Raw genomic sequence first — 24,579 nt, 5'->3', positions numbered from 1 at the left:
GTTCCAGGTACACCGGGATCCCTCTTATAAATGTTTTTGTACTTTCCAGGACATCAATCTTAATTCAGCAATTGTTTATGAAAGAAGACATTTTCTTTTTCTTTTTTCTTTTTGGTTTTGAGCCTATACCCCAGGCACTTACTTCCTTTATTTTTTATTCTAAGAACAAAAAAGCAACGTCCTATTCCCTGCCACCACCACCCTTTTTGGCCATCAAGTGTCTTGCAATTAAATCAAACAAAAGGTAAGTCATCAACTATGTTTTTGCTGGGTGTTTATTTTGGATGAAATGGTTGAAGTTACAATGATACATTGTACTACAGGTTTAGAAAATAATTTAAGAGTAGTTTAAGCTCTGATAAACCCTAAATGCAAGGAGGAGAGCCTTCTGCCTAGACCTCCCAGCAGGGATATTTTCTTAACAAAAATAGGTACTCTGGGTGACAAAAGTCCCACTACAAAACAGTTTTCCTCCACCCATGCTGCCTCCGTCTTTTCTGTAAAATGCTGAAAGCTCATCAAGTACGGAACGCACTGGACGTAAAAACCCAAACTGCGCAGTGACCACAGCACTGCACACTTAGTAGGCTTTACCAGTTTCCAGCAAAGCAGCAAGCATTTACAAGTCATTCCCACTGTTTCTTTTGGTTAACAAATGGTGATTCCAAATTCTATAGCACACCATACCACACCCAAAATAACCAAGAGTCTATTTAAACTGTTCCAACTGAAGAGGACATTATCTCCTGTCCTTTTTACCAGCTTTCCTCTTCCCAGACAGCAAGTGCTTGGGCTTCATATCAAACACATGCCTATCAGCTTCCCCTTTCTTCCCCAAGCGATTCATCTTCTTCTGAGCTTTCTTCATCATAGTCTTGGCTTTCTTCACCATCTATGCAGGAGAAGACACATTAATGAAAACCACATTTCTGTCCTGCACCATAACTCCCTGGGAACCATTTTACCAAAGCCAGTATGTCAACCCCGTTGTCTCAGTCACCACTCTCTCAGACCACCACACTATCTGCAGGAACTCCATGACTATCTGAGGAAACCTTGGATCAGGCTTTCAGAGTAACATACTGAAACTCAGGACCATGAGAGCACATGCCACATCTGACTCATGTCAATGCCAGTATTAAAACCCATAGTTCCATAGTGCACACTTGTAATCCCAGCTGAACATGGAAGCAACCTGTCTGGACTCTCAGCCAGCCTGGGATTCATAGGAAAACACTGCCTCAACTCAACACTCACTTCCAAGACTTCCAGATGAAAATGACATCTGAAATGAGAACTTCAGGCTTCCATTAGAAAGCCTACCAGTTTACAAAGGTTTTCTCTTATATTTGACTTTTCAAAATACTAAAATTTAAAAACAAAAAAGTTTTTTCTTAAAAAGAAATTTCAGTGAGATTTTAAATACCTACCGCACTTCCAAAAGGACATTACAAATAATACCATAGTGACAAGCTACCAACTTGAAGGGGAAACAATTTCCCTAATGACATAAATGAACTATTTTCTCCCAGCTACTTCCTTACAGGAGAAAGCCTAGACTATCCATACTTTATGAGGTCATGTCTCTGTCTATCCTCCAGGTTAAGGGTTTCATAATGGTTTGCCAGACAGAACACCTATCCAGGGCATCCAACTGCTTCTGGTCCAAGTTCCTCTCCAAAGGACGCTACAAAGTGGAAGGTGGAGTGAACAGCTAATCTCTTAATCACAACCCTGCTCAAGTAATGGCTTGTGCTTGCTGGAGGTTCTATAAAGTAAACACCCCTAAAGGTTCTTATTTTTATTTGCCCCAGATCAAAGAAGCAAACCTTGACATCCCGAAGACCAGAAACATCACGTGGAGTTCTAGAACAACTGCGACTCCGGGCTATGGAAGAGGGTGGAACAGATTCTTCTCGTTTTCTTTTCCTAGTGACACTCCGAGATCTTCTTGCCTGGACTGCATAGTGGGCCTGAAACACACAAACAGTGCTCTTGGTAACAATTAAAATTTGTCCAACAAGAAGAGAAGACAGCCAAGATCTTTTTTTTTTTTTTTTTTTTTTTTTTTTTAAAAAAGATTTATTTATTTATTATATGTAAGTACACTATAGCTGTCTTCAGACACACCAGAAGAGGGCATCAGATCTCATTATGGGTGGTTGTGAGCCACCATGTGGTTGCTGGGATTTGAACTTCGGACCTTCGGAAGAACAGTCGGGTGCTCTTACTCACTGAGCCATTTCACCAGCCCGACAGCCAAGATCTTAAGAACCATTATCACACAAGTGAAAGACTCTGGAAGTCCTTTTGCGACTTACTAGCAGAGTGAGGGTCTAGTTTGAAGCCAGGGGTTAAGGGTCAAAGGTACTGTCCCTCCTGAGGTTTCAGGAACGTCCAGCTCAGCACCCATGCTGGTAGTGAGTGAGATGGTGCTCTCGAGCCATAGCTCTTGCACATCCTGTGTGCTAATGTTCTCTACTGGTTATCACCAATCATGAGCGGCAACGACAATGGTCAATGTTGATGTTTTAACCTCCCACTCCAAATACTTGAGGTAGTAGTAGACATGCTTACCATCTACATTTATGTACATCATGTGCATGCTATGCCATTTACATTAATAGAATCTCCTAGTGACAAATTTCTCAGTAGGTATCTACATCATTAAGCAACACCTGCCTCTGGGTAGGGTTTGGTAGCACATGCCTGACTACCAGCACTAGAGAACTAGAGGCAGGGAAATACTGAGTTTGAAGGCGGGTTGGGCAACACAGCAAGACAATGTCTCAAAACAACAAAAGAACAGATCATGTGAAACCACGCTGCCCTCCAGACTTACATTGTTTTTATCATCCATGTCCACACCAAGACTACGCATCTCATTCTCTAAATCTGCCCGCTGAACCTGAAGGAAGGGAGGGAAAATAATTTATTTTAAGTAAAATGTCTGTTGAAACTTAATTTTAAAAGAAAAAAGAGAGGGAAAATATCCAGGTGATACTGTGATGGATGGATAAATGAGTAGGTAGTAGACACATGTTTGCCCCTGTTCCTGTATCCTAGTGTTCACAGCCCTTATCCTTTCCTCAGACACTGGGACAGAAAGGAATACAATGGTTGGACTTTACTCCTTCATTCCAGAAGCTGCCCGAGGTAAAGGAAAGTCTTCACGAACTATGGCACTTCAGTCAGTCAGTCCGTCTCTCAGTTTGTTTTTCTTATCTCTGTCCCCCTTTCACATGCTCCTTTTTCTTCCTAAGGAATAGTAACTGCACCAATTATGTCTCTATGGAAAAACAGGCTACAAAATTGTACCAATACATGTAATATTATATACATTCTCTTCTCCAAGGCAGATGACAGAACTTAAACATGTACCTTCCCCCACCTTTCTGTCTGGGAGCTGCCAGCTCTGATTACCCTGCTCTAAGACCCTGTTTCAGAGGAGCAGAGGTGTGTAGCAGAGAAAGACCCAAGAGGATAAGCAGACCGTGGTGGTAGTCTGTTAGCATTAGATTAGACTCTTGCCCATCACACTTCTACACTGCAGGATCCAAGTTTGTTTATGCAAAAAGCTTTAATAAAAACCTAAAATAACAGAGGTTGAAAGTGAGAAACACACCCAACCACGTGTTAAGAGGGCAGCATGCCCCAGGACGGGAAGGTTCCTTCAGATTGCCTCCTATTCAGCACTGCACTGCCTTATCTTTTAAATTTTAAAATACACTTTATAGTAAACTGGCAAATGTAACCAACAAAAGAGAATGTTTCCCCAATTTGTGAGGTAGTCTAGTAAATTAATCATACTCAAGACAGGATCAGGGAAATCATTCTCTGTAACTGGAGAGTCGAGCTCTAGAGGCCCAGACTCATGACTGACGTCTCAAATGGGGCTACTCTGGTGCAAGGGAACTTGCAGCTTCTCGGTTTTGATGTTACCTTCAGGTAGATGGCGTGAGAAGGGAATTAACTTAGGGGATATCTGGCAGAGTCTGTTGCAGGGTTCACTGATGGCTTGATGATGGAGATTTCATCCACCCACCCACCTACCCTGGGATCAAATAAAGGATCCATGTTGTCAGCACACAGCAAGAAAACCTGAGTTTGTTCTTGCTCTGGGTCTTCAAAGTACACCTTTTACAATGATCTACTACTACCTACAACAAAACGCTTTCTTTCCAGTTGAGTTAACTTCAGTTTCTGGACAGTTCAATTAAATCCCATGAAAACAAACAGTGTATTTGCTACATAGAAGCCATGGTAAGACTGTTAACGTTCTGGGGATAAAAGAGAGTGGCTGCATAGGCTAGAGACGGCACTACAGTTGAGGTAAGACAGACTCAATGAACCAGACTCTCTTCTCAGAGACAACTAAGCAGCAGGAGAAACAACATGTCTGTAAATATTAGCAGCCACCCAATCACACAAAAATAGAATTTTCAAACCAGGAATACCCACTGTGGAATCTACAATGCCAAATCCCTTTCCTCCCCCTCCCATTATATTTTAACTGCCCGGTATGTTGTCTTTTGGGAACCCGCCGCTCCCTTACCTCAACTTTCAGGAAGGCTCTGGAGGTAGTGCTCTGACACGGGCCTAACTTGTCATTCAGACAAGAACAGAAGACTCAATGATATCCCAATACAAAGCCAACAAGTGCACAGAATTTTGATGTCTTCTGATCCACTCAACACCTCCCTATCCTCACCAGTAACAGGGACTGATAAACTGCCTTGTGGATCTAGAAGTCTCAAACAATAGAAAAATTAAGTAATATAAAAATGTTAGCAGCAGCCATAATAGCACACAGCTGTAATCCCGGTACCTATGGAGCAGGAGGAGTCAGGAACTCCTTGGCTAGAGGCTCAAGGCTAGCCTGGACTGAATGAGACCTTTTTTAACAACTAACAAACATCCTCAAACACCATCAAGTTTAGTTCTAACTCATCACTGCAGCAATGACTCAGTCTGTAACAAAGATGATGCACCTGTCAGAGTCTAACAGCCCCAAGCAAAGACCCTGCTAAGTCAGTGCCCCTGAGAATCTCAGGGTGTGCCCAGGTATGGAAGCCTGTCACTCAGGGGGGTTACACAGGATCCAACATGCAAGCGTGGGCCCTGCCTCTGCAATGCTCAAGACTGACCTTCTTGGCAGTTCGGGGCATCCTGGGTCCCTGTGTATTCTTTTCTTTGGACTGTAGAATTTTCAACTTCTTCTTTTCTCTAATTTGCTTTGCCAGCTGTCGGATTTCCATCATTTCCTCATCTTCACTCTCAGAGTCACTGTCATACTCCCCAGCAGCTGTTCTTAGCTCTTCTTCCTTTTCCAACTCTTCTAATTTCTTTAAAAAGAATCACAAAATTCACAAAGAAAAACTTGCACGGAAGTGTAGCAACATATTTATAGAAATGATGTTTCCTTAAGTACCTGAAAATATCAGAATATTGTATGGTCTAGTCACAAGTGGACCCCACTTGTATAGAGTTAATCTCATGGAAAAGGGGATATATGAAGGCCAAAGAGACAGCATGAACACTATATGCACTATTTTTGCCAATTCCATTTCATCTTTAAAGATAAAAGATGTAGGGAACTCTTCCCTCATTCCCTAGTGTTCCCAGCAGATACACAAAATAAATGTGTACAAACCCCCATTCGTCCTCTCAAATAGCACACTAAACACAACTACACTGGTTACAAAATGCAACTTTACACATATAGGTTGGGGATGCAACCAAGTGACAAAGCCTAACAAGCACAAGATCCTGGGTTGATTCCCCAGCACACACACACACACACACACACACACACACACACACACACACCATCCACACATGCACAAACATAGATAAATACACACAGATAAATAAATGAGAAGATAAATATGCAAACACTGACATGCAGTGAAAAAGCAAGCCAGGGACAGGCACCACAGCAGGAGAAAGGTTGGCGATGGGACAGCTCTCTAGGAGAATGTGTCTAAGAAAAAGTAGGGCCCTCCGAGGTAAACCCCCTTCCAGATTAGAAGGATCCAAAACATAAAAAGGTCAGCGAGAGGGAGAAATCTGGAAATCAGACCTCAGACCCCGTGGACGGAATTTTCTTGGTAATTCGACATCACTTGCTAAGCTAGCAAAAGACTGCAGGAGGAGGTCTGAGAAGACTCAAAATATTGATAGTGGCTACAGAGAGAGGACAGAGCCAGTGACAGGGTCTCCACACTGGAGCATCAACACAAGCAAAATAACAAAGCCTCTGCAGCTCAGTGAGGAAGGCTGGGCACCAACAGGACCACACAGAAAGAACCCAGGAGAACTAGAGAACAGTGTCATCAGAATAGAGAAGTGACATCTCAAGAGAGCCGAGAGCAGGGTGGAAGGATTTCTGAGGGCACTGAGCAAAGGACAACAAGGAGTAAAAGCTCAAGTTGTGTTTGCATTTTCTGGTCATGTCAAAATGAGGAAGGTAATTTAAAAAGCATTGCAGACCTTCATGATAGCAGGATCAATATAATCAGCAACATTGTGGCCTTCCCAAATTTCTGGTATCTTATCATATTTCTCAGATGAATTCATTAGGTCCCAGTATTCTAATATTGAAAAGGAAAAAGGAGTTATGTTTATGGTACTTTCTAGTATCTTCAAGTACTATGCCATCAAAATGATATTCTGGGTACCAAGTAACATCACTTTATAGTCTAACAAAAAAGCTGTGCTCAACATCGCTTAACTTAATAAGAATGACTTGGACTCATGTGTCTTAACTCCCAAATACTGCAATAATAATAATAATAATCCTTTCATCTGAAACAACAGGAAATAATATGGAAGACATTTTATATAGCTCTGTAAGTCTGCAACTTTTTTTTAATTAGATATTTTCTTCATTTACATTTCAAATGCTATGCCCTTTCCTAGTTTCCTCTCCAAATGTCCGCTATACCCCTCCACCCCCCCACCCCCACCCCCGCCCTGCTCCCCAACCCACCCACTGCTTCCTGGCCCTGGCATTCCCCATGTACTGGGGCATATAATCTTCACAAGACCAAGGGCCTCAAGTCTGAAACTTCTAATCTTCAAAAAAGTAAAAACTTGGGGGCTGGAGAGATGGCTTGGCAGTTAAGAGAACTGACTGCTCTTGCAGAGGTCCTGAGTTCAATTCCCAGCAACCACATGGTGGCTCACAGCCATCTGTAATGGAATCCAATCCTCTCTTCTGGTGTGTCTGAGAGAGCGGCAGTGGACTCATATAAATAAAAAAATAAATCTTTAAAGAAAAAAGCAAAAGCTTATAAACCAATCAACTCACTGGGAGACTTTCACTGGGTTCCTGTCTTTTCTGAAGCACTTTTCATACAACTGACATTACAAAACACCTTACTTACTCTGAAGATCCAAAATGTAATCATCTCCCATTTCCAGCTCAAGATCTCGCTCCTGCAAGAAAATCCCCAAAAATTTGTTTTAGCTTTTATGTCCCCAAATGCTTTGCAACCTCCTTACCGATGAAACAGTCTCTGACCCTTTATGCATCTATGCCTATCAGGAAGACTGTTCTTGCCTACCTAGTGGACTATGTACCTCATGGACTTTGTTCACTGCAATATAACATCAACTGAATGAAAAGCTTCATTCAAGAGTATGTTAAGAATTCACTACTATGTCCCTGAATCTTGGAGAGCCCAACCCCCAACCCTGGGTACACTCAGTTTGCATCTCCTGAATCAAGTCCACTTCCTGTGGCTAAAGCCCTGTCCTCTGTTATATACCCACCACCCAGCATTACTTTTTTGGTGCACAGGCAGGTCTTCTATCCCTTTTCATAAGAAACCCAAAGAGGTCCAGTAGCCTACCCTCTTCTTCTTGGGCTCTTCAATCTCCATTCTCTTCCTTCGAGCTATCACTCCTTCTGGGATGAAAGGGGGTCTCTCCTAAGAAGACATTGTTTAAAGTATATGAAATGCCTTCCCAAGTATGAGAGAAAATTAAAGGAACCAAACACAAAAAAAAACAAAGGCAATTTGCAAGTGAGACATAAAACAACCCAAACCAACTAAAATAAAATGTATTCTGGGGACTTGAGTTTTGGAGCCAGAGTGGGCAAGAGAGACAAGACAACCCCCCAAATTGATTCTAAAGTTCATTTGGAAAAGAATAAAAATTATCCTAAAACATGTAAGAAAAATACACAGGAAAATAGTAGAATGAGAAACAGACATAAACCTAGGTATGTCTAAAATTCAACAGCATTAAATTCATTAACTAGTTGAGACCAATGACAACCCCATGATATGGGGCCCACAAGTAATAAACCACACCTCCCTCAGGGAAAAATAAATTCATAAATAAACCACACCTCCCTCAGGGAAAAATAAATTCATAAATAAACCACACCTCCCTCAGGGAGAAATAAATTCAGCACACACAAAACATTTTCAGAAGAGAAATGAAAGCAAACAGAAACAAAAGCATGAAAATACAGAGGAAAATTACACTCAAGTATTTTAGAAATGAATGTTGCCAGTTCTCTGTAGAAAAAAAAATCTAATAACTACGAGAGAAGAATTGATGTTAGTGTTCTGAAAATGTGTATCTTATTGAGATGTTTAAGAACAACAAAATAAGGAGGGGCTGGAGAGAGAATTCCGTGTTTAAGAAAATGTGTTGTTGTGTTCCTTCCAGTCTGGGCCGGTGCCCTGAGCAGACCTTGGGCGAGAATTCCACAGCCAGTCGCACAACTCCCAGAAAAAGCTCCACTCCTAGGTGCTCTAACAAGCCCAGGTCCACAGGATCCCAGGATCCCAGAGGCAGCTTGACTCTCAGGAGCTCTGACACACCCAGGATTTCAGGATCCCAGAATCCCAGAATCCCAGGAAGGACAGGCTCCATTCAGTCCATATAGAGAGGGCAGGTAACACTAGAGATAATTAGATGGCAGGAAGCAAGCACAAGAACATAAGCAACAGAAACCAAGGTTACTTGGCATCATCAGAACAGAATTCTCCCACTATACTAAGTCCTGGATACACAATCACACCAAAAAAGCAAGATTCAGATCTAAAAATCACTTCTCATGATGCTAATAGAGGACTTTAAGAAGGACATAAATAATTCCCTTAAAGAAATGCAGGAGAACACAGGTAACAACTAGAAGCCCTTAAAGAGGAAACACAAAAATCCCTTAAAGAATTACAGGAAAACACAAACAGGTCGAGGAAATGAACAAAACCATACAAGATCTAAAAATGGAAATAGAAACAATAAAGAAATTACAAAGTGAGACAACCCTGAAGTTAGAAAACCTAGGAAAGAGATCCAGAGTCATAGACGCAAGCATCACCAACAGAATACAAAAGATAGAAGAGGTGCAGAAGATACCATAGAAAACATTGACACAACAGTCAAAGAAAATACAAAATGCAAAAAGATCCTAACCCAAAACATCCAGGAAATCCAGGATACAATGAGAAGACCAAACCTAAGGACAATAAGGCATGGAAGAGAGTAAAGATTCCCAACTCAAAGGGCCAATAAATATCTTCAACAAAATTATAGAAGAAAACTTCCCTAACCTAAAAAAAGAGATGCCCATCACCATACAAGAAGCCTACAGAACTCCAGATAAATTGGACCAGATCACATAATAATCAAAACACCAAATGCACTAAACAAAGAATTTTAAAAGCAGTAAGGGAAAAAGATCAAGTAACATATAAAAGCAGACCTATCAGAATTACACCAGACTTCTCACCAGAGACTATGAAAACTAGAAGATCTTGGGGAGATGTCATATAGACCCTTAAGAGAAAACAAATGCCAGCAAAACTCTCAATTACCATAGATGGAGAAACCAAGATATTCCATGACAAAACTAAATTTACACAATATCTTTCCATAAATCCAGCCCTACAAAGGATAATAGATGGAAAACATCAACACAAGGAGGGAAACTTACACCCTAGAAAAAGCAAGAAAGTAATCTTTCAACAAACTCAAAAGAAGATAGCCACGCAAACATAATTCTACCTCTAACAACAAAAATAACAGGAATTAACAATCACTGGTTTTTAATATCTCTTAACATCAATGGACTCAATTCCCCAAAAAAAGACACAGACTAACAGACTGGATACATAAACAGGACCCAGCATTTTGCTGCATACAGGAAATGCACCTCAGTGATAAAAGCAGACACTACCTCAGAGTAAAAGGCTGGAAAACAATTTTCCAAGCAAATGATCCCAAGAAACAAGCTGGAGTAGCCATTCTAATATTTGAATAAAATCAACTCTCAACCAAAAGTTATCAAAAAAGATAAGGAAGGACACTTCATACTGGTCAAAGGAAAAATATACCAAGATGAACTCTCAATTCTGAACATCTATGCTCCAAATGCAAGGGCACCCACATTCATAAAAGAAACTTTATTAAAGCTCAAAGCACACAATAATAGTGGGAGACATCAACACCCCACTCTCAGCAATGGACAGATCATGGAAACAGAAACAAAGACACAGTGAAACTAACAGAAGTTATGAACCAAATGGATCTAACAGATATTTATAAAACATTTCATCCTAAAGCAAAAGAATATACCCTTTTCTCAGCACCTCATGGTTCCTTCTCCAAAACAGACCTCAACGGATACAAGAAGATTGAAATAATCCCATGCACCCTATCGTATCACCAAGGACTAAGGTTGGTCTTAGATACCAACAAAAACAATGGAAAGCACACATACACATGGAAGCTGAGCAACTCTCTACTCAATGATGACTTGGTCAAGGAAGAAATAAAGAAAGAAGTTAAAGGCTGTTTAGAACTTAATGTAAATGAAGGCCCATCATACCAAAACTTATGGGACACAAGGAAAGCAGTGATACGATGAAAACCCATAGCTCTGAGTGCCTCCAAAAAGAAGCTGAAGAGAGGCTCTTACCTCTCTCTGGCCTCTTGCTTTCTTGCCTCTCTCTCCCTCTTGCTCCCTCTCTCCCCATTCCCTCCCCCCTCTCTCCATGTGGTCTTGGCCAGCCTCTACTTCTCTACTCTTTCCCTCTCTCTGCCTTTCTCTGCCTCTACTATCCTCTTAACTCCCCTCCCCATGCCCTGAATAAACTCTATTCTATACTTAAAAGAAGAAGAAACTGGAGAGAGCTTACACTAGCAGCTTGACAGCACACCTAAAAGCTCTAGAACAAAAAGAAGCAAATACACCCAAGAGGAGTAGATGGCAAGAAATAATCAAACCAAACAGAAACAAAAATAACTATACAAAGAATCAACAAAACCAGGAGCTGGTTGTTTGAGAAAATCAACAAGATAGATAAACCCTTAGTCAGACTAACCAGAGGGCAGAGACAGTATCCAAATTAGCAAAATCAGAAATGAAAAGGGAGACATAACAACGAAACATATTTTAAAATAACTATTCTGTTTGTTGAATATTAACAATTGAAAGTATTAAATTTATGTTCTACAAACATGGAAATATTGATATTTTTCTCCCTGTGCTTGAAATTAGCATTTTCTTAAATGTTTAATGTCAAAGAGTTTTTGCCATTTTAAAAAATTTAAAATATACTTACTGATAAAATAATTTCTCTCCTAGAAACACTGATAATCTTTTTTAAGTAAACTGTTAGACAATGTACACAAACATATAATGTGCTTTAAATACTCTCTTACTGGGTCAGATGGTATCATGAGGGCTTTTGAATATATTTCTTTTTTGTTGTTGTTGTTTTGTTTGCTTGTTTTTCGAGACAGGGTTTCTCTGTATAGCCCTGGCTGTCCTGGAACTCACTCTGTAGACCAGGCTGACCTCGAACTCAGAAATCCGCCTGCCTCTGCCTCCCGAGTGCTGGGATTAAAGGCATGCGCCACCATGCCATGCTTTGAATATATTTCTAAATGATTCATTTTTATTATTTTATGATCTTTTACTATGCTTAATTCCCAAAAAAAATTTTATAAGTTTTGAAATAATTTAATATTCAACATTAGATATAGGATCCTCAGTTATGGATAGTATTAATTACTCATTAATGATATTTTTAGGGTGTGAAGGGATATGAATATGCAAGTTGAACAAATTTTTAGCATTATTTCATTCTCAAAATACTCATTATTAATGTTTGATGTATAAAATACATTTAAATAATAAAAAAAATAAGAAAAAGAAAGAAAACGAGAAATGTCAAAACAAATAAACTGCCTAATACATACTGAAAAAAAGAAAAGGAAAGAAAATGTGTTGTTCCTGCAGAGGATGTCTCAAGTGGCTCACCACTAACTACAAGTTCAGTTTGGGGGGATCGGATGCCCTCTCGTGGCCTCCACAGACACCAGGAATGCACACTGTGTACATATTTACAAAGTGGGCAAGGAAAAAAAGTGATAAAGAAAAAAAACTTTAGTATCAAAAGATGGCCTAGTAGGCCATCACTGGAAAGAGAGGCCCATTGGACTTGCCAACTTTATATGCCCCAGTACAGGGGAATGCCAGGGCCAAGGGGTGGGGGTGGGTGGGTGGGGGACCGGGGGGGGGGGGGGAGTGTATAGGGGACTTTTTGGATAGCATTGGAAATGTAATTGAGGAAATTACCTAATAATAAAAAAAAAAAAAAAAAACAACTTTAGGAACTTATATTCTGAAATACAGATTTACTTATAGTAACACATATATAAAGATATAGACTGCTTATAATGGCAAAAATAAAAACATAAAAAATAAACTTTCATTGGCTCAATTTAAAAAATAGGGGGATGGGGATGTGTGATAATTACACCCAAGCCACTTCTAAGGGACAAACAACAAGTCACTGGCACCAGACGCTGATATGGAGAAGTGGGTGCACAGACCTCGTCCTTATTTCAGCTCACACACTTGAGCTTCACTTCCCACAAGCACACGTGACTTTACCATGAATGAAAAGTGAAACCTACATGTGAATTTGTGTACACGTGTAACAATCTACAACACCAGGAAAAGACCCGTGGCAAACAGCCACTGGCCAATCATAGCAACACAAAACTGAATCCTGCAAAGCGCCATCTTACCTTATCATCTCTCTTGTTTGGCACAGCTAAATGCAATCTGTTCAGAACCTCATTCACCTTATTTCCTTTCATTTTTGTTTCTACTCGGTGAGCCAAAAGCCTGTCACAAGCCTAAGAAAGCACAAAAACAACAGTCACAAACAAAGCCAATCGACTCCAGTCCCCAGCCTCACATTACAAGGAAGAATCCAGTCCTCCACTCATCCACAGGTTGACTTCCTACATATTTTCTTTCAGAAGGTAACTAGGTTCCCCATAGGACACTAGCAATTTAAACAACTAATCCTATTCAAGGAAAACAAAACAAAACGAAACAAACAAAAAACCCCACCTAAATCATTTCCAGTGTTAGTAATTCCTAAAATGAAAACTTTCCCACCACAACTGACCTTTCTAAAACAAAAACACTGGCCCTGACCGAGTTAAGAAAGCACCAACCTCTGTTTTAACTTGAATGACACCTTCCTCAGTCAGGGTACTGGTCTCAATGACAGGGAATCCTTCAGCCTGCAAGTCTAGAAATATTTTCTAGGAAGAGGAAAAAAAAAAAAAAAAGAAGCTAAACGTGCATTCTTGTTTTCCAGTTTCCCAGAGAACAAAGTATACTTTGCAAATGCAAGCTGCAAACACTATTTGCTCAATAGCTATGACTGGCTTTTAATTCCTGAATAACAGCTTTAAGTTAATTAAATAAATTCAATAAAAAAATAAGTGGAACAGCAAGCCAGGTGGATTTCTGAGTTCGAGGTCAGCCTGGTCTACAAAGTGAGTTCCAGGGCAGCCAGGGTACACAGAGAAACCCTGTCTCGGAAAAAAAAAAAAAAAGAGTTCAAGGCCATCCTAGCCTATATTAGACCTATCTTTATTTTTTTTTAAAGGTAAACATTTTTTAAAAGATTTATTTATTTACTATATGTAAGTACACTGTAGCTGTCTTCAGACACTCCAGAAGAGGTTATCAGATCTCATTGTGGATGGTTGTGAGCCACCATATAGTTGCTGGGATTTGAACTCAGGACCTTCAGAAGAGCAGTCAGTGCTCTTAACCACTGAGCCATCTCTCCAGCCACTAGACCTGTCTTTAAATAAATAAGCAACCAAACAAAACCAAAACTTGCCGTGTTCTACCCTAAGAAGACAACTTAAGACAAGCTGATCTTTCCCATAAACAGAAGTCTCTCCTACTCAGGAGCCTTCCACCTTGGTTTAAATATGACAGATAAATCCAGACAGCACTTTCACGCTAGTGTACTGGTTTCAGAAGCCAGTGTGCATTACACCTGTGCATATTTATACTGCTGCCATACCCCAGGGGTATGGATCAGGAGTCTGTGGGCCCAAGGGTATTAGTTTCTGACTAGCTACAAGGTAAACGTGAGGAGAACTCAGGGCCCACAGTGAGAGCACTGCACAAGTACATGTCTCTCAAAGCATTTATCCTGAAAACTGTCTAAGAGGGTTAAACTGTTTGAAAATGAATGACTCCCAATGCTGCCTACCTCATGAATAATGCTGACAGACACTGTAACATGCTCATAGCTCTGAATAGACCATCTTCTAAAAGCTTAGAAGGGGTTCTCTTTACTCACTTGTCAACCTTACTTAGCTACAGATTCCTTTGTATAATCAAGTAAGCCATAATTACACTCATTCTAAAGAGAAACCTGTGGGAAATACTTCCCTAGAACATTTGCTAAGGCCTGAAAAAGATAAAAGCACACCTCAAGGTACCTGGCTTCTCCTTGGGTACCAATTTAAAAGCAGTCCTTTCCTAGGGAAGCATATTTCCCAACAGGTCAGTGTAGCAACCCCTCAAACCCGGCGTTTCTACTGACTGGACCCAGAGCCAGAATCAGGAAACTGCACTTCAGGTTCAATGTCCTGCCAGGAAACCCCTGAGGATCATCTTAGTTCCAGAATAAAAACCTGTGCTGGAAGCCCTAAAAATCTTTCTAAATGATGGTCTAAGGACTCAAAGCTATTTTTAAAAGAAAGTATAGGTAATTAATGTATCAGTGATTTACCTGATCTTCTTCAGAAAGTTCAGCTATTCTCTTCACATCACATTTGTTTGCTACAACAATAAGAGGCTAGCAAGAAAGAACAGAAGTTATTACTTTTACACTACAGAATAATGTAGGCCCCTCTCCTTGTCCATGCATTTGCTTTCTGCAATTTCATTTACCCAAGCTGAAATCAACTATTGCTATAAAATATAAAGTGGAAAGTTCTATAAATAAACAACATGTAAATTTAAATGGTGTCCTGTCCTGAGCAGTGCAGTAAAGTCTTGTCTTAGTGCTGCATTCCAACCAGGACACAAACCAGTCTGGCTCACTACTGTATGTGCTACCAGGCAGCCAGCCACTTGGGTTATGTAAGTTATCACATCAACTGTCACTTCACTAACATCTGTGGTCAAGGAACATAGAACACTCAATACCATCTATGGTTTCCGTGGTCTTAGAACCCGTTAACTATGAGTAAGAAGGTACTAGCTTGTAAATTAAAGTATTAGTTAGCACACTTACCTTGTTGATAAACAGAGGTCTGATATTCTGGAAGAGTTCTACCTGCTCCTTTAACCCATGTCCACACTGCTCAGACAGATCCATCACATACAGAACTGCAGCTCGGAGGTGGGCCAGGGCTGTGATGGCCTGCATCTCAATGGTGTTCCGATCCTCCAAAGGATGATCCAAAATCCCTGGGGTATCTACAACCTAACAACCAAGCTTCATTAACCAAAGTAAAGAACACTCACTCAAAAATGTCTTGGCTAGTCCCAGAGTCACTCTCATACATCCAAACCAGTTCTAACAAAACTAGCGAGTAAAATACGACATTGAAAACTGCCCACAATAAAATAGACAAAGGAACAAGAAAAAAGTACATATTCTTTATAAGACAAAAACCCAATCCAGGAGCTTGGCATGGTGGTTCACACCTGTAATCCGGACCAAGGAAGCAAAACTAGGACTGCCATGAGTTAAGACTAGAATGACCTCTGCAGGGAGCTAAGGTCACCCTGGCTAGAGTGAGACCCTGTCTGTCTCAAAATACATGCAGGGATCTAAGGAAACCCTGAAGAGCCCCCTAAAGAGATACTGGCCATGGGAGAACTGAGCCTTTTTTTTTTTAAACATGTCTATCAAAAAACAGAAAACTAGAATGAAAAACTCTCCCAACTCCTAATGGCTTCATCATTTTAAAGTTAAATTTGATTGTAAACTAGGTTGGTCTATGCTATTCAATGTAAATGCCATTTCTAGTACAGAGCTTCAAATAACACAGAGATTTTATTCATTAGAAGCATCAGTAAGTAAATGAAATCACCCCTGCAGAACTAATGCAGAAATCCAAACCGCAGCTGACAGCTTCCTCTCTGTTACATGAATGTGGTCTGTTATCATGCATCTCCAATGCTCAGGCCAGTTCTCCTTATGGTAATGGAGAGATTTCCAGTCCTTAGTGAGACCAGAGAAACCATCCCTCTACCTCAGAATTATCCCTAGAGGATGCTGCTAACCACTGGCTGTATATACTAAGTGCTCTCCAGGATGGAGATATGCTTCAGCTCTTTAGAAATCATTCAAGTTTGCCAGGCGTGCTGGCGCACACCTTTAATCCCGGCACTCGGGAGGCAGAGGCAGGCGGATTTCTGAGTTCGAGGCCAGCCTGGTCTACAGAGTGAGTTCCAGGACAGCCAGGACTACACAGAGAAACCCTGTCTTGAAAAACCAAAAAACAAGAAAAGAAATCATTCAAGTCTATTAAAACCAAAACCCAGGCGTCTGTTCTGTGTGCAGACAAGACTCTCTCTCTCACCTGCCAGCGCAGATACTTATAATCCATGTGCCCAACAAACAGAGATTTGGTGGTAAATGCATAGGGCTGAACATCCACATCTGCTCTTGTCACCTTGAAGAAAACAAAACCAAAACCAATATTTTCACAGTCACAAGAGTTCCATACCACAACTTCACCCAAACAACCTAAGCATGGCATCCTGACTTTACCAAGACACAACAACGCTGCTGATGCCGCAGCTATACAGGCTGCTGATGCAGGAAGGTAACAGGCTCACAGTCAATCAGGGCAACCTGGAAAGACAGGCTCAAAACAAAAAGGACGGGGATAGCCCTGCTTAGTATGGGTGAGGCCCTGGATTCAAACACACACACACACACACACACACCCTACTGTTTGGTAGAAAATAAAATCTCAAGGAATTGTACAGGAGTAAACTGCATAGAAGATATTACCCACTTTGGCAAATGCCTGGCTCCTCTTCCCTTGCACTGTGGGCTCACTAACCATTCTGTTCTTCAAAATTTGATTTGATATGCAGTTCATGTTACTGAAATTTCCATCTTGCTAAACTAGTTTAAACCATAATCCAAAAGGCTACACGTGGCAAACTGTATCATCCCTCAGAGCACAGCAAGGTTACAGCAGGTTCAGAGCAAGCCAACAAGCATCTGAAACTTCAATTAGGATCCCTGAGAGCATTGTTTGCTACCAAGTCCGGGCAATGTGTGAGCAGAACTAAAACCTACTGAGCCAACAAGGTAGCTCAGTAGGTAAAGGTGCCTGGCACCAAGCCTGATGACTGAGTTCAATTTCCTAGAACCATATAGTTGGAGAGAACCAACTCCTGCAAGTTGTTCTCTGACCTTCATCTCTCTCTCTCTCTCTCTCTCTCTCTCTCTCTCTCTCTCTCTCTCTCACACACACACACACACACACACACACTCATGAACACATGTACAAATGTTCTGACACTGGTTAAGCCCTAATATGTCCAGAAGTAGCAAATCACTTTTACTTAAACCAAAGCTTAATAATTCTACTCAAGTAGAGAGAGACACAGCCCTGAACTCTGAAGACATGAAGACACAGGCAAGAGGTCAGCCTAGGCTACATAACAAGATCCTGTCTCAGAAAAAAAAAAAAAAAAACAGTGCGGGGGGGTGGGGGGGGAGGGAAGGAGGGAGGAAGGGGGAGAGAGGGAGAGAGAGAGAGACTAATTCTACTACAAAGAACAGCTAGCTCACATGAAAGTTGACACAATCACTACGATAGATAACCAATCACCCAAGTAGCTCCAGGCTCAGAAACTCCAGCTCAGTGAGTGCCACCAGGCATAAGCGCATTCCCAGAGTGATGTGCTGTGCTGGTGTTTCAGATGAGACAACTAAGTGGACATACTTAGATCACAGCATGCATACTTGAAAATACACTGACACAACACTACCATGATACACGCTCTCCAGCTGTTAACAAAAATTAACTGAGACGTCTCAGCTCCTGAGAAACTGTATGGCACACAACAATCAAGCTGAGTGGTCTTGGCAATCACTACTTAAATCTAGATTCAGACACCGAGTGAAACCCTCCAAAGGATGGTGGACGCTTCAGCTTCAGGATCCTGAAGACAGGGCCAGCTCTATTAATGAGTATTCCCAAGCACATTCTAAATCCCACAAAGGGAATTCAGTTAACCAGTGTGCTGCTTTGTCTACAAATAAAAAACAAAACAAAACAATAAAACAAAAAAAGCACCAACCTTGTTGATGAAGCTGGATTTCCCAACATTTGGATACCCACACAAAAGCAGAGTCCTTGTATTTGGATCAATGGTTGGCAAGCGGGATAAATGTTGACGTACTGTAAAGAGTTTTAAGTTAAAAATTGAGAATTTAAGATTGGCTTGAAATTTTACTTTCTATGCCATTATACTCTAAGCTCATAGCTATTTTAATAACCTTAGATGGCACAAATTCCTCACTGTAGCTTTTTAGGGGGGCAATAGGAGCACACTGATTGTTGACCTTAGAGCCGCATCCTGCTAGGAACGCGCTGCATCACTGAGCTGTATCCCCAACACATTTTTACTTTGAGACAAAGTCTCACTATAACAGACTGTGCATTCGATCTTTCTCAGGCAGGTCTTGAACTTGTAATCCTCCTACCTTAGCTTCACGAGTAGCTGGACCACACTTTTGTAATTGCAAAAGTGATGGAGAAAATGAGGGATGTAAGGAAACTGACAACATATACATGAACACACAACACAGAGTATTTTCCAAATATGGCTACACCAAGAGTCATGTACTTATCTACCAATCTACATCTCAGTTGCTTTAAGTCAAGTGAGACTAAGAACCATGTTTGGGAAAGATGATTACGGACGGATAATTGGTCCACAGTGTATTTTCAAGTATGCATGCTGTGATCTAAGTATGTCCACTTAGTTGTCTCATCTGAAACACCAGCACAGCTCTAGCATGTGCCACTGAGCTATCGTGAGAACCCCACAGATCTGTAGCAAACACTTTCAGGGGAAAGAGCACAATGCCCAACAAAATATTTGTAGGGCTTAGGGGTTAGCACAAGGTCCAATTACCAGCTCTAACTCGGAAATTTCCTATTAAATAAAAGTGTTTTCAGATTTATGTTTTACTTACTAAATATTAAGAACATGCATCTACTGAACTTCCAAAAAATGAAAACTAAAAAAAAAAGTCCCAAACATGAAAAAGCACAGTAAAACTTTTTTTTACTGTATGACAACTACCTTGTTCCAGATACTCCAAGCTCTGCCTCTGTCTCTTGATAATAGTACACATTCGTCCGAGGGCCGCACGCTTCAGCTGCTTGCATCGGTACAGAGAATCACCATATTTCATAAGACGCACATAATCTTTAGCAACACTTAGAAAAAGAGAAAATAATCTAAGGGTTTGTATTTTTTGGTAATAACATAAGATATATAGTAAGAAAATACCTTACTTGTCCACCAAGTTTTTGGCAATATTTATTTGACCTAGAGCCAACTTGTAGTGATCCTTGTCATAGAGAATATTCATTAAGTCAGCGTAAAATGGATGGATATCCTATAATGAAAAAATGAAATGTACAACGTCACTCCGTATAAGAAACACTAGAGAAGCTGGGCGTGGTGGCGCACGCCTTTAATCCCAGCACTCGGGACGCAGAGTCAGGCAGATTTCTGAGTTTGAGGCCAGCATGGTCTACAAAGTGAGTTCCAGGACAGCCAGGGCTACACAGAGAAACCCTGTCTCGAAAAACAAAAAACAAACAAACCAAAAAAAAAAAAAAAAAAAAAAAAAACCACTCGAGAAGCAGCTCCCTCTCCCCTCTTCACACCTGCAGCTCGGATCCCCAGACCCCCCCGTCTCCTGGCCAAAGACCCTGTCACGCCACCCCTAAGGAAACAAGCAGTCACTGGTAGTCACACTAACCTCTATCCTACTACAGTGACAGAACTACTTAGGACCCAGTTCTCCCCACAGACACTAGGTTCCACGCCGCCTGCCCGAGGGGGTGGAGCTTGGAGAGGGCCATGGGCTCTCTAAACCACTTTGCTAATGTTCACAGGAGATCAGTTATTTCATCTCTTCTCTAACAAATACATCCATCTGGCTAATATGGCTCTCGGTAGTCTCGTATGTTATGACCATTCTTGTCACTTACATCCAATTTGGGGAAATCCGACAGAATCTGCGACAGTCTGTCATGGTAATTCTGTTGAGTAAACTTGACTTTTCTCATATAAAAATGTCGAATTCGATGAATTTGATAATGTTTATGAATAACCGTTGGAGTCTTTCGTTGAGTCTTGGATAATGTCAGGTCAATAAAGTCCTATAATTAAAGAAAATAATTAAGATAAAATTCAAACATGGACTATTTGCTTATAACTTTCTTAAAACATTAATCCAGTAGTACATGGTTTAAACTACAAAATTTACTTTTTTCAAAAATCAACTGTTTTATATACAACTTGGCTCATCTTTATAGTTTCTGGCCTTTATGAAAACTTGCTACCCACCACCAAGACTAAGATAGTTGGGAGAATCCCAACCCTCCTGAAGAATGCCTGACTAAAAGGGACAGTGCTGGTAGTGTCTCTAAGTGTCAGAGCCTTGCATTATTTATGCCCTCACTCACTCAGCCCCTACACCAAGTATGACACCAAGATCAACTAGGCTGCGCCTCACAAAGACCCAGCCCCATCCCTGATAATGGGAGCATGCTCCATGTGTCCAGCCACCCCAGGACCTGAATTTGGAATGGCTGAAAAACCTGTGAATACTTCCAACTGATGGAGGAGGCCCCTTCCTTGTCACTCTTCCAATAAAAATATGCCTGGGGTGGGAGAGAGGCCTTGCTAATGGTTGCTGAAATATATTTTACCCCATGTTTTTAATGCTATTTTAACTTTCAAATAAACTCAAGAATAAATCAGAAGAAAAAGAGCCAGCTCTTCAATTTCAAGGACTTTGTAGCTTTGATTTTAAAGGGGTATAAAATGAAAAATCTAAAACTCATCATCTAAAATTTCCTGGGTATGCTGAGTAGACTATTTGAGGACTTGAGATATTCGTACTTATTCACTTTTACCCAACCATAGAAAGCTGTTCTACTTTCCCACTTCCATTAATTGAACAATATTGATCATTTTCTATAATAAAGGATAGAATGAACACAATGCTGAAGACAAAACAGTGAAGAAGACACCAAGATCCAACGAAACAAAACCAAAGGCAAGCAGGTAATCACAACACAGTCTGCCAGATCACGGAGAGCATGGATACGCAGGCCTGCTGCTCTTCTACTCTGCTCCTTTCCATGGTCCTCATATCTCTTAAAAGCTGCCCACTGAAAAGTTTCTCCAAACTCACCCAGTTATCAGTATATTCTTTGTTTTTATTTTTCTAAACAGGGTTTCTCTGTGTGTAGCTTTGGCTGTCCTGGAACTTGCTCTGTACACGAGGCTAGCCTCAAACTCACAGAGATCTCCTGCCTTTGCCTCCTCAGTAATGGGATTAAAGGCATACACTAACACAGTTCTCACTACATTCTTATGTTATCCCAAATTCCTGATATTTACAGGAGTTTATAGTCAGGGTTCCCTCTGCCCAAGCCCTCCAAAACAGAGAGATATTTGAGTTCACTTTATAAAATGGCACAGTACTTGTGTGTAGAAGAATCCACATATATTTGTCATATACGGTAAATAGCTGTAACTATATTAGGGAATATTCCTTTAAAAAAATCTGTGTGCATGGTGGCTCACGCCTTTAACCCTAATCCTAGAGGCAGAAATGCATGAGTTCTAGGACAGCCAAGGCAGCCAAAAAGAAAGCAAACAAACAAAAAAGAGAAAATAAAGTCTATGTACATTAAATATAGATGCAATTTTCAAATAGTGTTTTTAATCTGTGTTGGTTGACTCTGGATTTGAACTCATACAGAGGGCCAACTGGAGTTCACACTTCTCCATCATATTGCAGTGGGTATAAACACATTCAGTTATTCCTTCAGAAAATCTTTTTTTTAAAGATTTATTTATTTATTTATTATATGTAAGTACACTGTAGCTGTCCTCAGATACTCCAGAAAAGGGCATCAGATTTCGTTAAGGATGATTGTGAGCCACCGTGTGGTTGCTGGGATTTGAACTTGAGACCTTCGGAAGAGCAGCCGGCGCTCCTAAACCACTGAGCCATCTCGACAGCCCCCAGAATATGATTCTTAAAAGACGCAGACTAGTCTATGTGTTTCTATATACAGAACTTGGCACACACTTTACAAAAGCACCCCATACTCTTCAGATTGAGTTTTTATTTCCAACCACCAAAGGCTTCCTTCCCATCACTCATCTGCAAACAGACCTCCTTCAAGGCAACAGAAACGAAGGCTGCCTTTCCTAGGTCAATTATATCAACAAAGTTCCTTTGACCCAATGAACTCTATTTCCAGTGAAATAAAAAGTGTACGAGTTCCTTCAACATGCACTTGAGAAGTAGTGGAGACAGTCTTGTGGGCTAAAGCAAAATGTGATTCCTACATGTAGTTTCTTTCCAATTACTACAAACGCGTGAGAAACGTATCAGAATGGATATCAGAGAGAGGAAGAAAGGAGAAATACAGAGAGGTGTAAGGAAAACAACTAGTGGAAACATATGGTTTTTGTCTTTTCGAGACAGGGTCTCTCAGAGATCCGCCTACCTTTGCCTCCCTAGTGCTGAGACTAAAGGCGTGCACCACCACGCCCACCAGAAAATACTAGTTCTTTACACAAGTTTTCAAAGCAAGCTCATTCAGAAAGGGGGATGTCGAAAATACCCACACTGCGGTCAATTTAATGATAGTGACCCTGGTTCCCCTAACTGATCCTGCAATTCAATGCCCATGGCTTACCAGAGAAACCAGTGTATCCTTTTAGGTTCTTTAGCCTACCTCATACTCGACATTTGGGAGGAAAGCATCTTGCTACGTTACATAATTTGGGCCTGGCTACTTGCGTGCTTATAACCAATTGCATCTTTTAAGTCCAACAACAAAATGACAGCTACCTAAAATCTTTTTAGACCGTGACATCACGAATCAAATTCTACTTAAAGGGGAGGGTACTCACACGACGCTCACCACTGACCCCATTCAGGCTTCCTACCTAGCTCCTTTCTGTGGCCACCACCCAGACACTTTGTCCTGTCGGCAGGCCACACAAGAATCATAGGCTCTGGAACGGCCCTGATGTCTTGGAGGGATTCTAGGGCTTAGGGTACCCAAGGACAGCGGGAGAGGGGCCTGGTTTCAGAGAGTGGGACTGATCTCCGAGGGTCCCGAGGACAAAGCTTAGCAAGTGGAGCTCGGCACTGAGGGCCGAGGGACTGCACGGTGTCCTCCCTCCCCCAGTCTCGGGGATACAGGCCTGGACCCTCCCTGGCGACTTGTCGGGGAAATGGAGATAGGCGGAAACGACCTCTGTCACCCCTACCTTGGCAGACGGCACCACCGTAATCTTCTTGAAGTTGTAATGCGCCATGCTGCCGGTGGAACGCACGAGGAAACCTGGAGGAGCGGAGGACCGGACTTCCGCCGGCGGAGGTGGGCGGGACTTCCGCTATCCGGCGTGACACAACTTTGGCGGCAGCACTCAAGCGTTACGTCATTTCCTGAATGTCCGCGAGGCGTGGCCCACGCGTCCGCCCCGACAGGCTTCTAGTCCCACAGCGTCCCCGCTCGGCCGGGAAGTCCGCCGCCAAGAGAAAAGTGGGCCGGAAGAGCCGCGGTAGAGATCGGCTGGGCTTGAGAGGTGGAAGAGATAACCTTGCGGGGTGAAAGGGAGACTCCCCGCTGGCCACCTTGGCGGGGCTCTCAGGAAACACTGCCCTCACCCAAGCCGGCTTCGGGGCTCCAAAGGGTGTTTCCAGCCACCTCTGGGGACGCCGCGGCCAGGGCGAGTGACTAGCGGGAAGACGCAGCGCGGGGCTCCTGCATCACTTTGGTGTCCCCTGAGCAAGAAGGGCTGTCGTCTGGCAGTGTGGAAAGTTATTTATTCGAGTAAATTATGTTGACGGGGCTTCTGTTAATGGAGGAGACTGCATCCTTCCAGGTGGCCCGAGTTCCCTCTCCTGACCTTGCCGTCTCGAGGTGGTTTGTAGGTGCTCGACCTTCACCTGACGTGGGCCAGTGAAAAAA

At 41.6% G+C, this 24,579-nt stretch overlaps 1 protein-coding gene across 1 annotated transcript; it reads right to left on the bottom strand.

Moving 5' to 3' along the window:
• Window positions 1-259: 259 nt before the first annotated feature.
• Gtpbp4 (GTP binding protein 4) lies at window positions 260-24,007 on the bottom strand. Its single transcript, XM_021179876.2, has 17 exons — window positions 23,876-24,007; window positions 20,563-20,733; window positions 19,858-19,961; window positions 19,643-19,779; window positions 18,632-18,732; window positions 16,891-16,983; window positions 15,594-15,785; window positions 15,087-15,152; window positions 13,501-13,590; window positions 13,063-13,173; window positions 7,857-7,934; window positions 7,389-7,440; window positions 6,493-6,593; window positions 5,148-5,345; window positions 2,843-2,908; window positions 1,830-1,973; window positions 260-892 (listed from the first exon to the last, which is right to left on the bottom strand). Exons 1-17 carry the CDS (start codon window positions 23,921-23,923, stop codon window positions 740-742), a joined length of 1,905 nt encoding a protein of 634 aa, XP_021035535.2. The 5' UTR covers window positions 23,924-24,007; the 3' UTR covers window positions 260-739.
• Window positions 24,008-24,579: the final 572 nt, after the last annotated feature.

This window comes from Mus caroli, unplaced genomic scaffold, assembly GCF_978045245.1.
Source record: "Mus caroli unplaced genomic scaffold, Mus_caroli_1 scaffold_15, whole genome shotgun sequence".
Lineage (NCBI taxonomy): Eukaryota > Metazoa > Chordata > Mammalia > Rodentia > Muridae > Mus > Mus caroli.
This window is presented reverse-complemented; position numbering and strand designations above follow the sequence as displayed.

What these genes read in the sequence shown, in the direction of transcription:
- Gtpbp4 (XM_021179876.2), bottom strand. Translation starts at nt 23,923, where the DNA reads ATGGCGCATTACAACTTCAAGAAGATTACGGTGGTGCCGTCTGCCAAG. An exon ending in TCATTCAAGTTAAAACAGAG is followed by an intron (nt 13,174 to 13,500) that starts GTTGGTGCTTTC and finishes GTGCTTTCTTAG; the next exon opens with GCTTGTGACAGGCTTTTGGC. An exon ending in ACATGGATGATAAAAACAAT is followed by an intron (nt 1,974 to 2,842) that starts GTAAGTCTGGAG and finishes TGTGTGTTTCAG; the next exon opens with GCCCACTATGCAGTCCAGGC.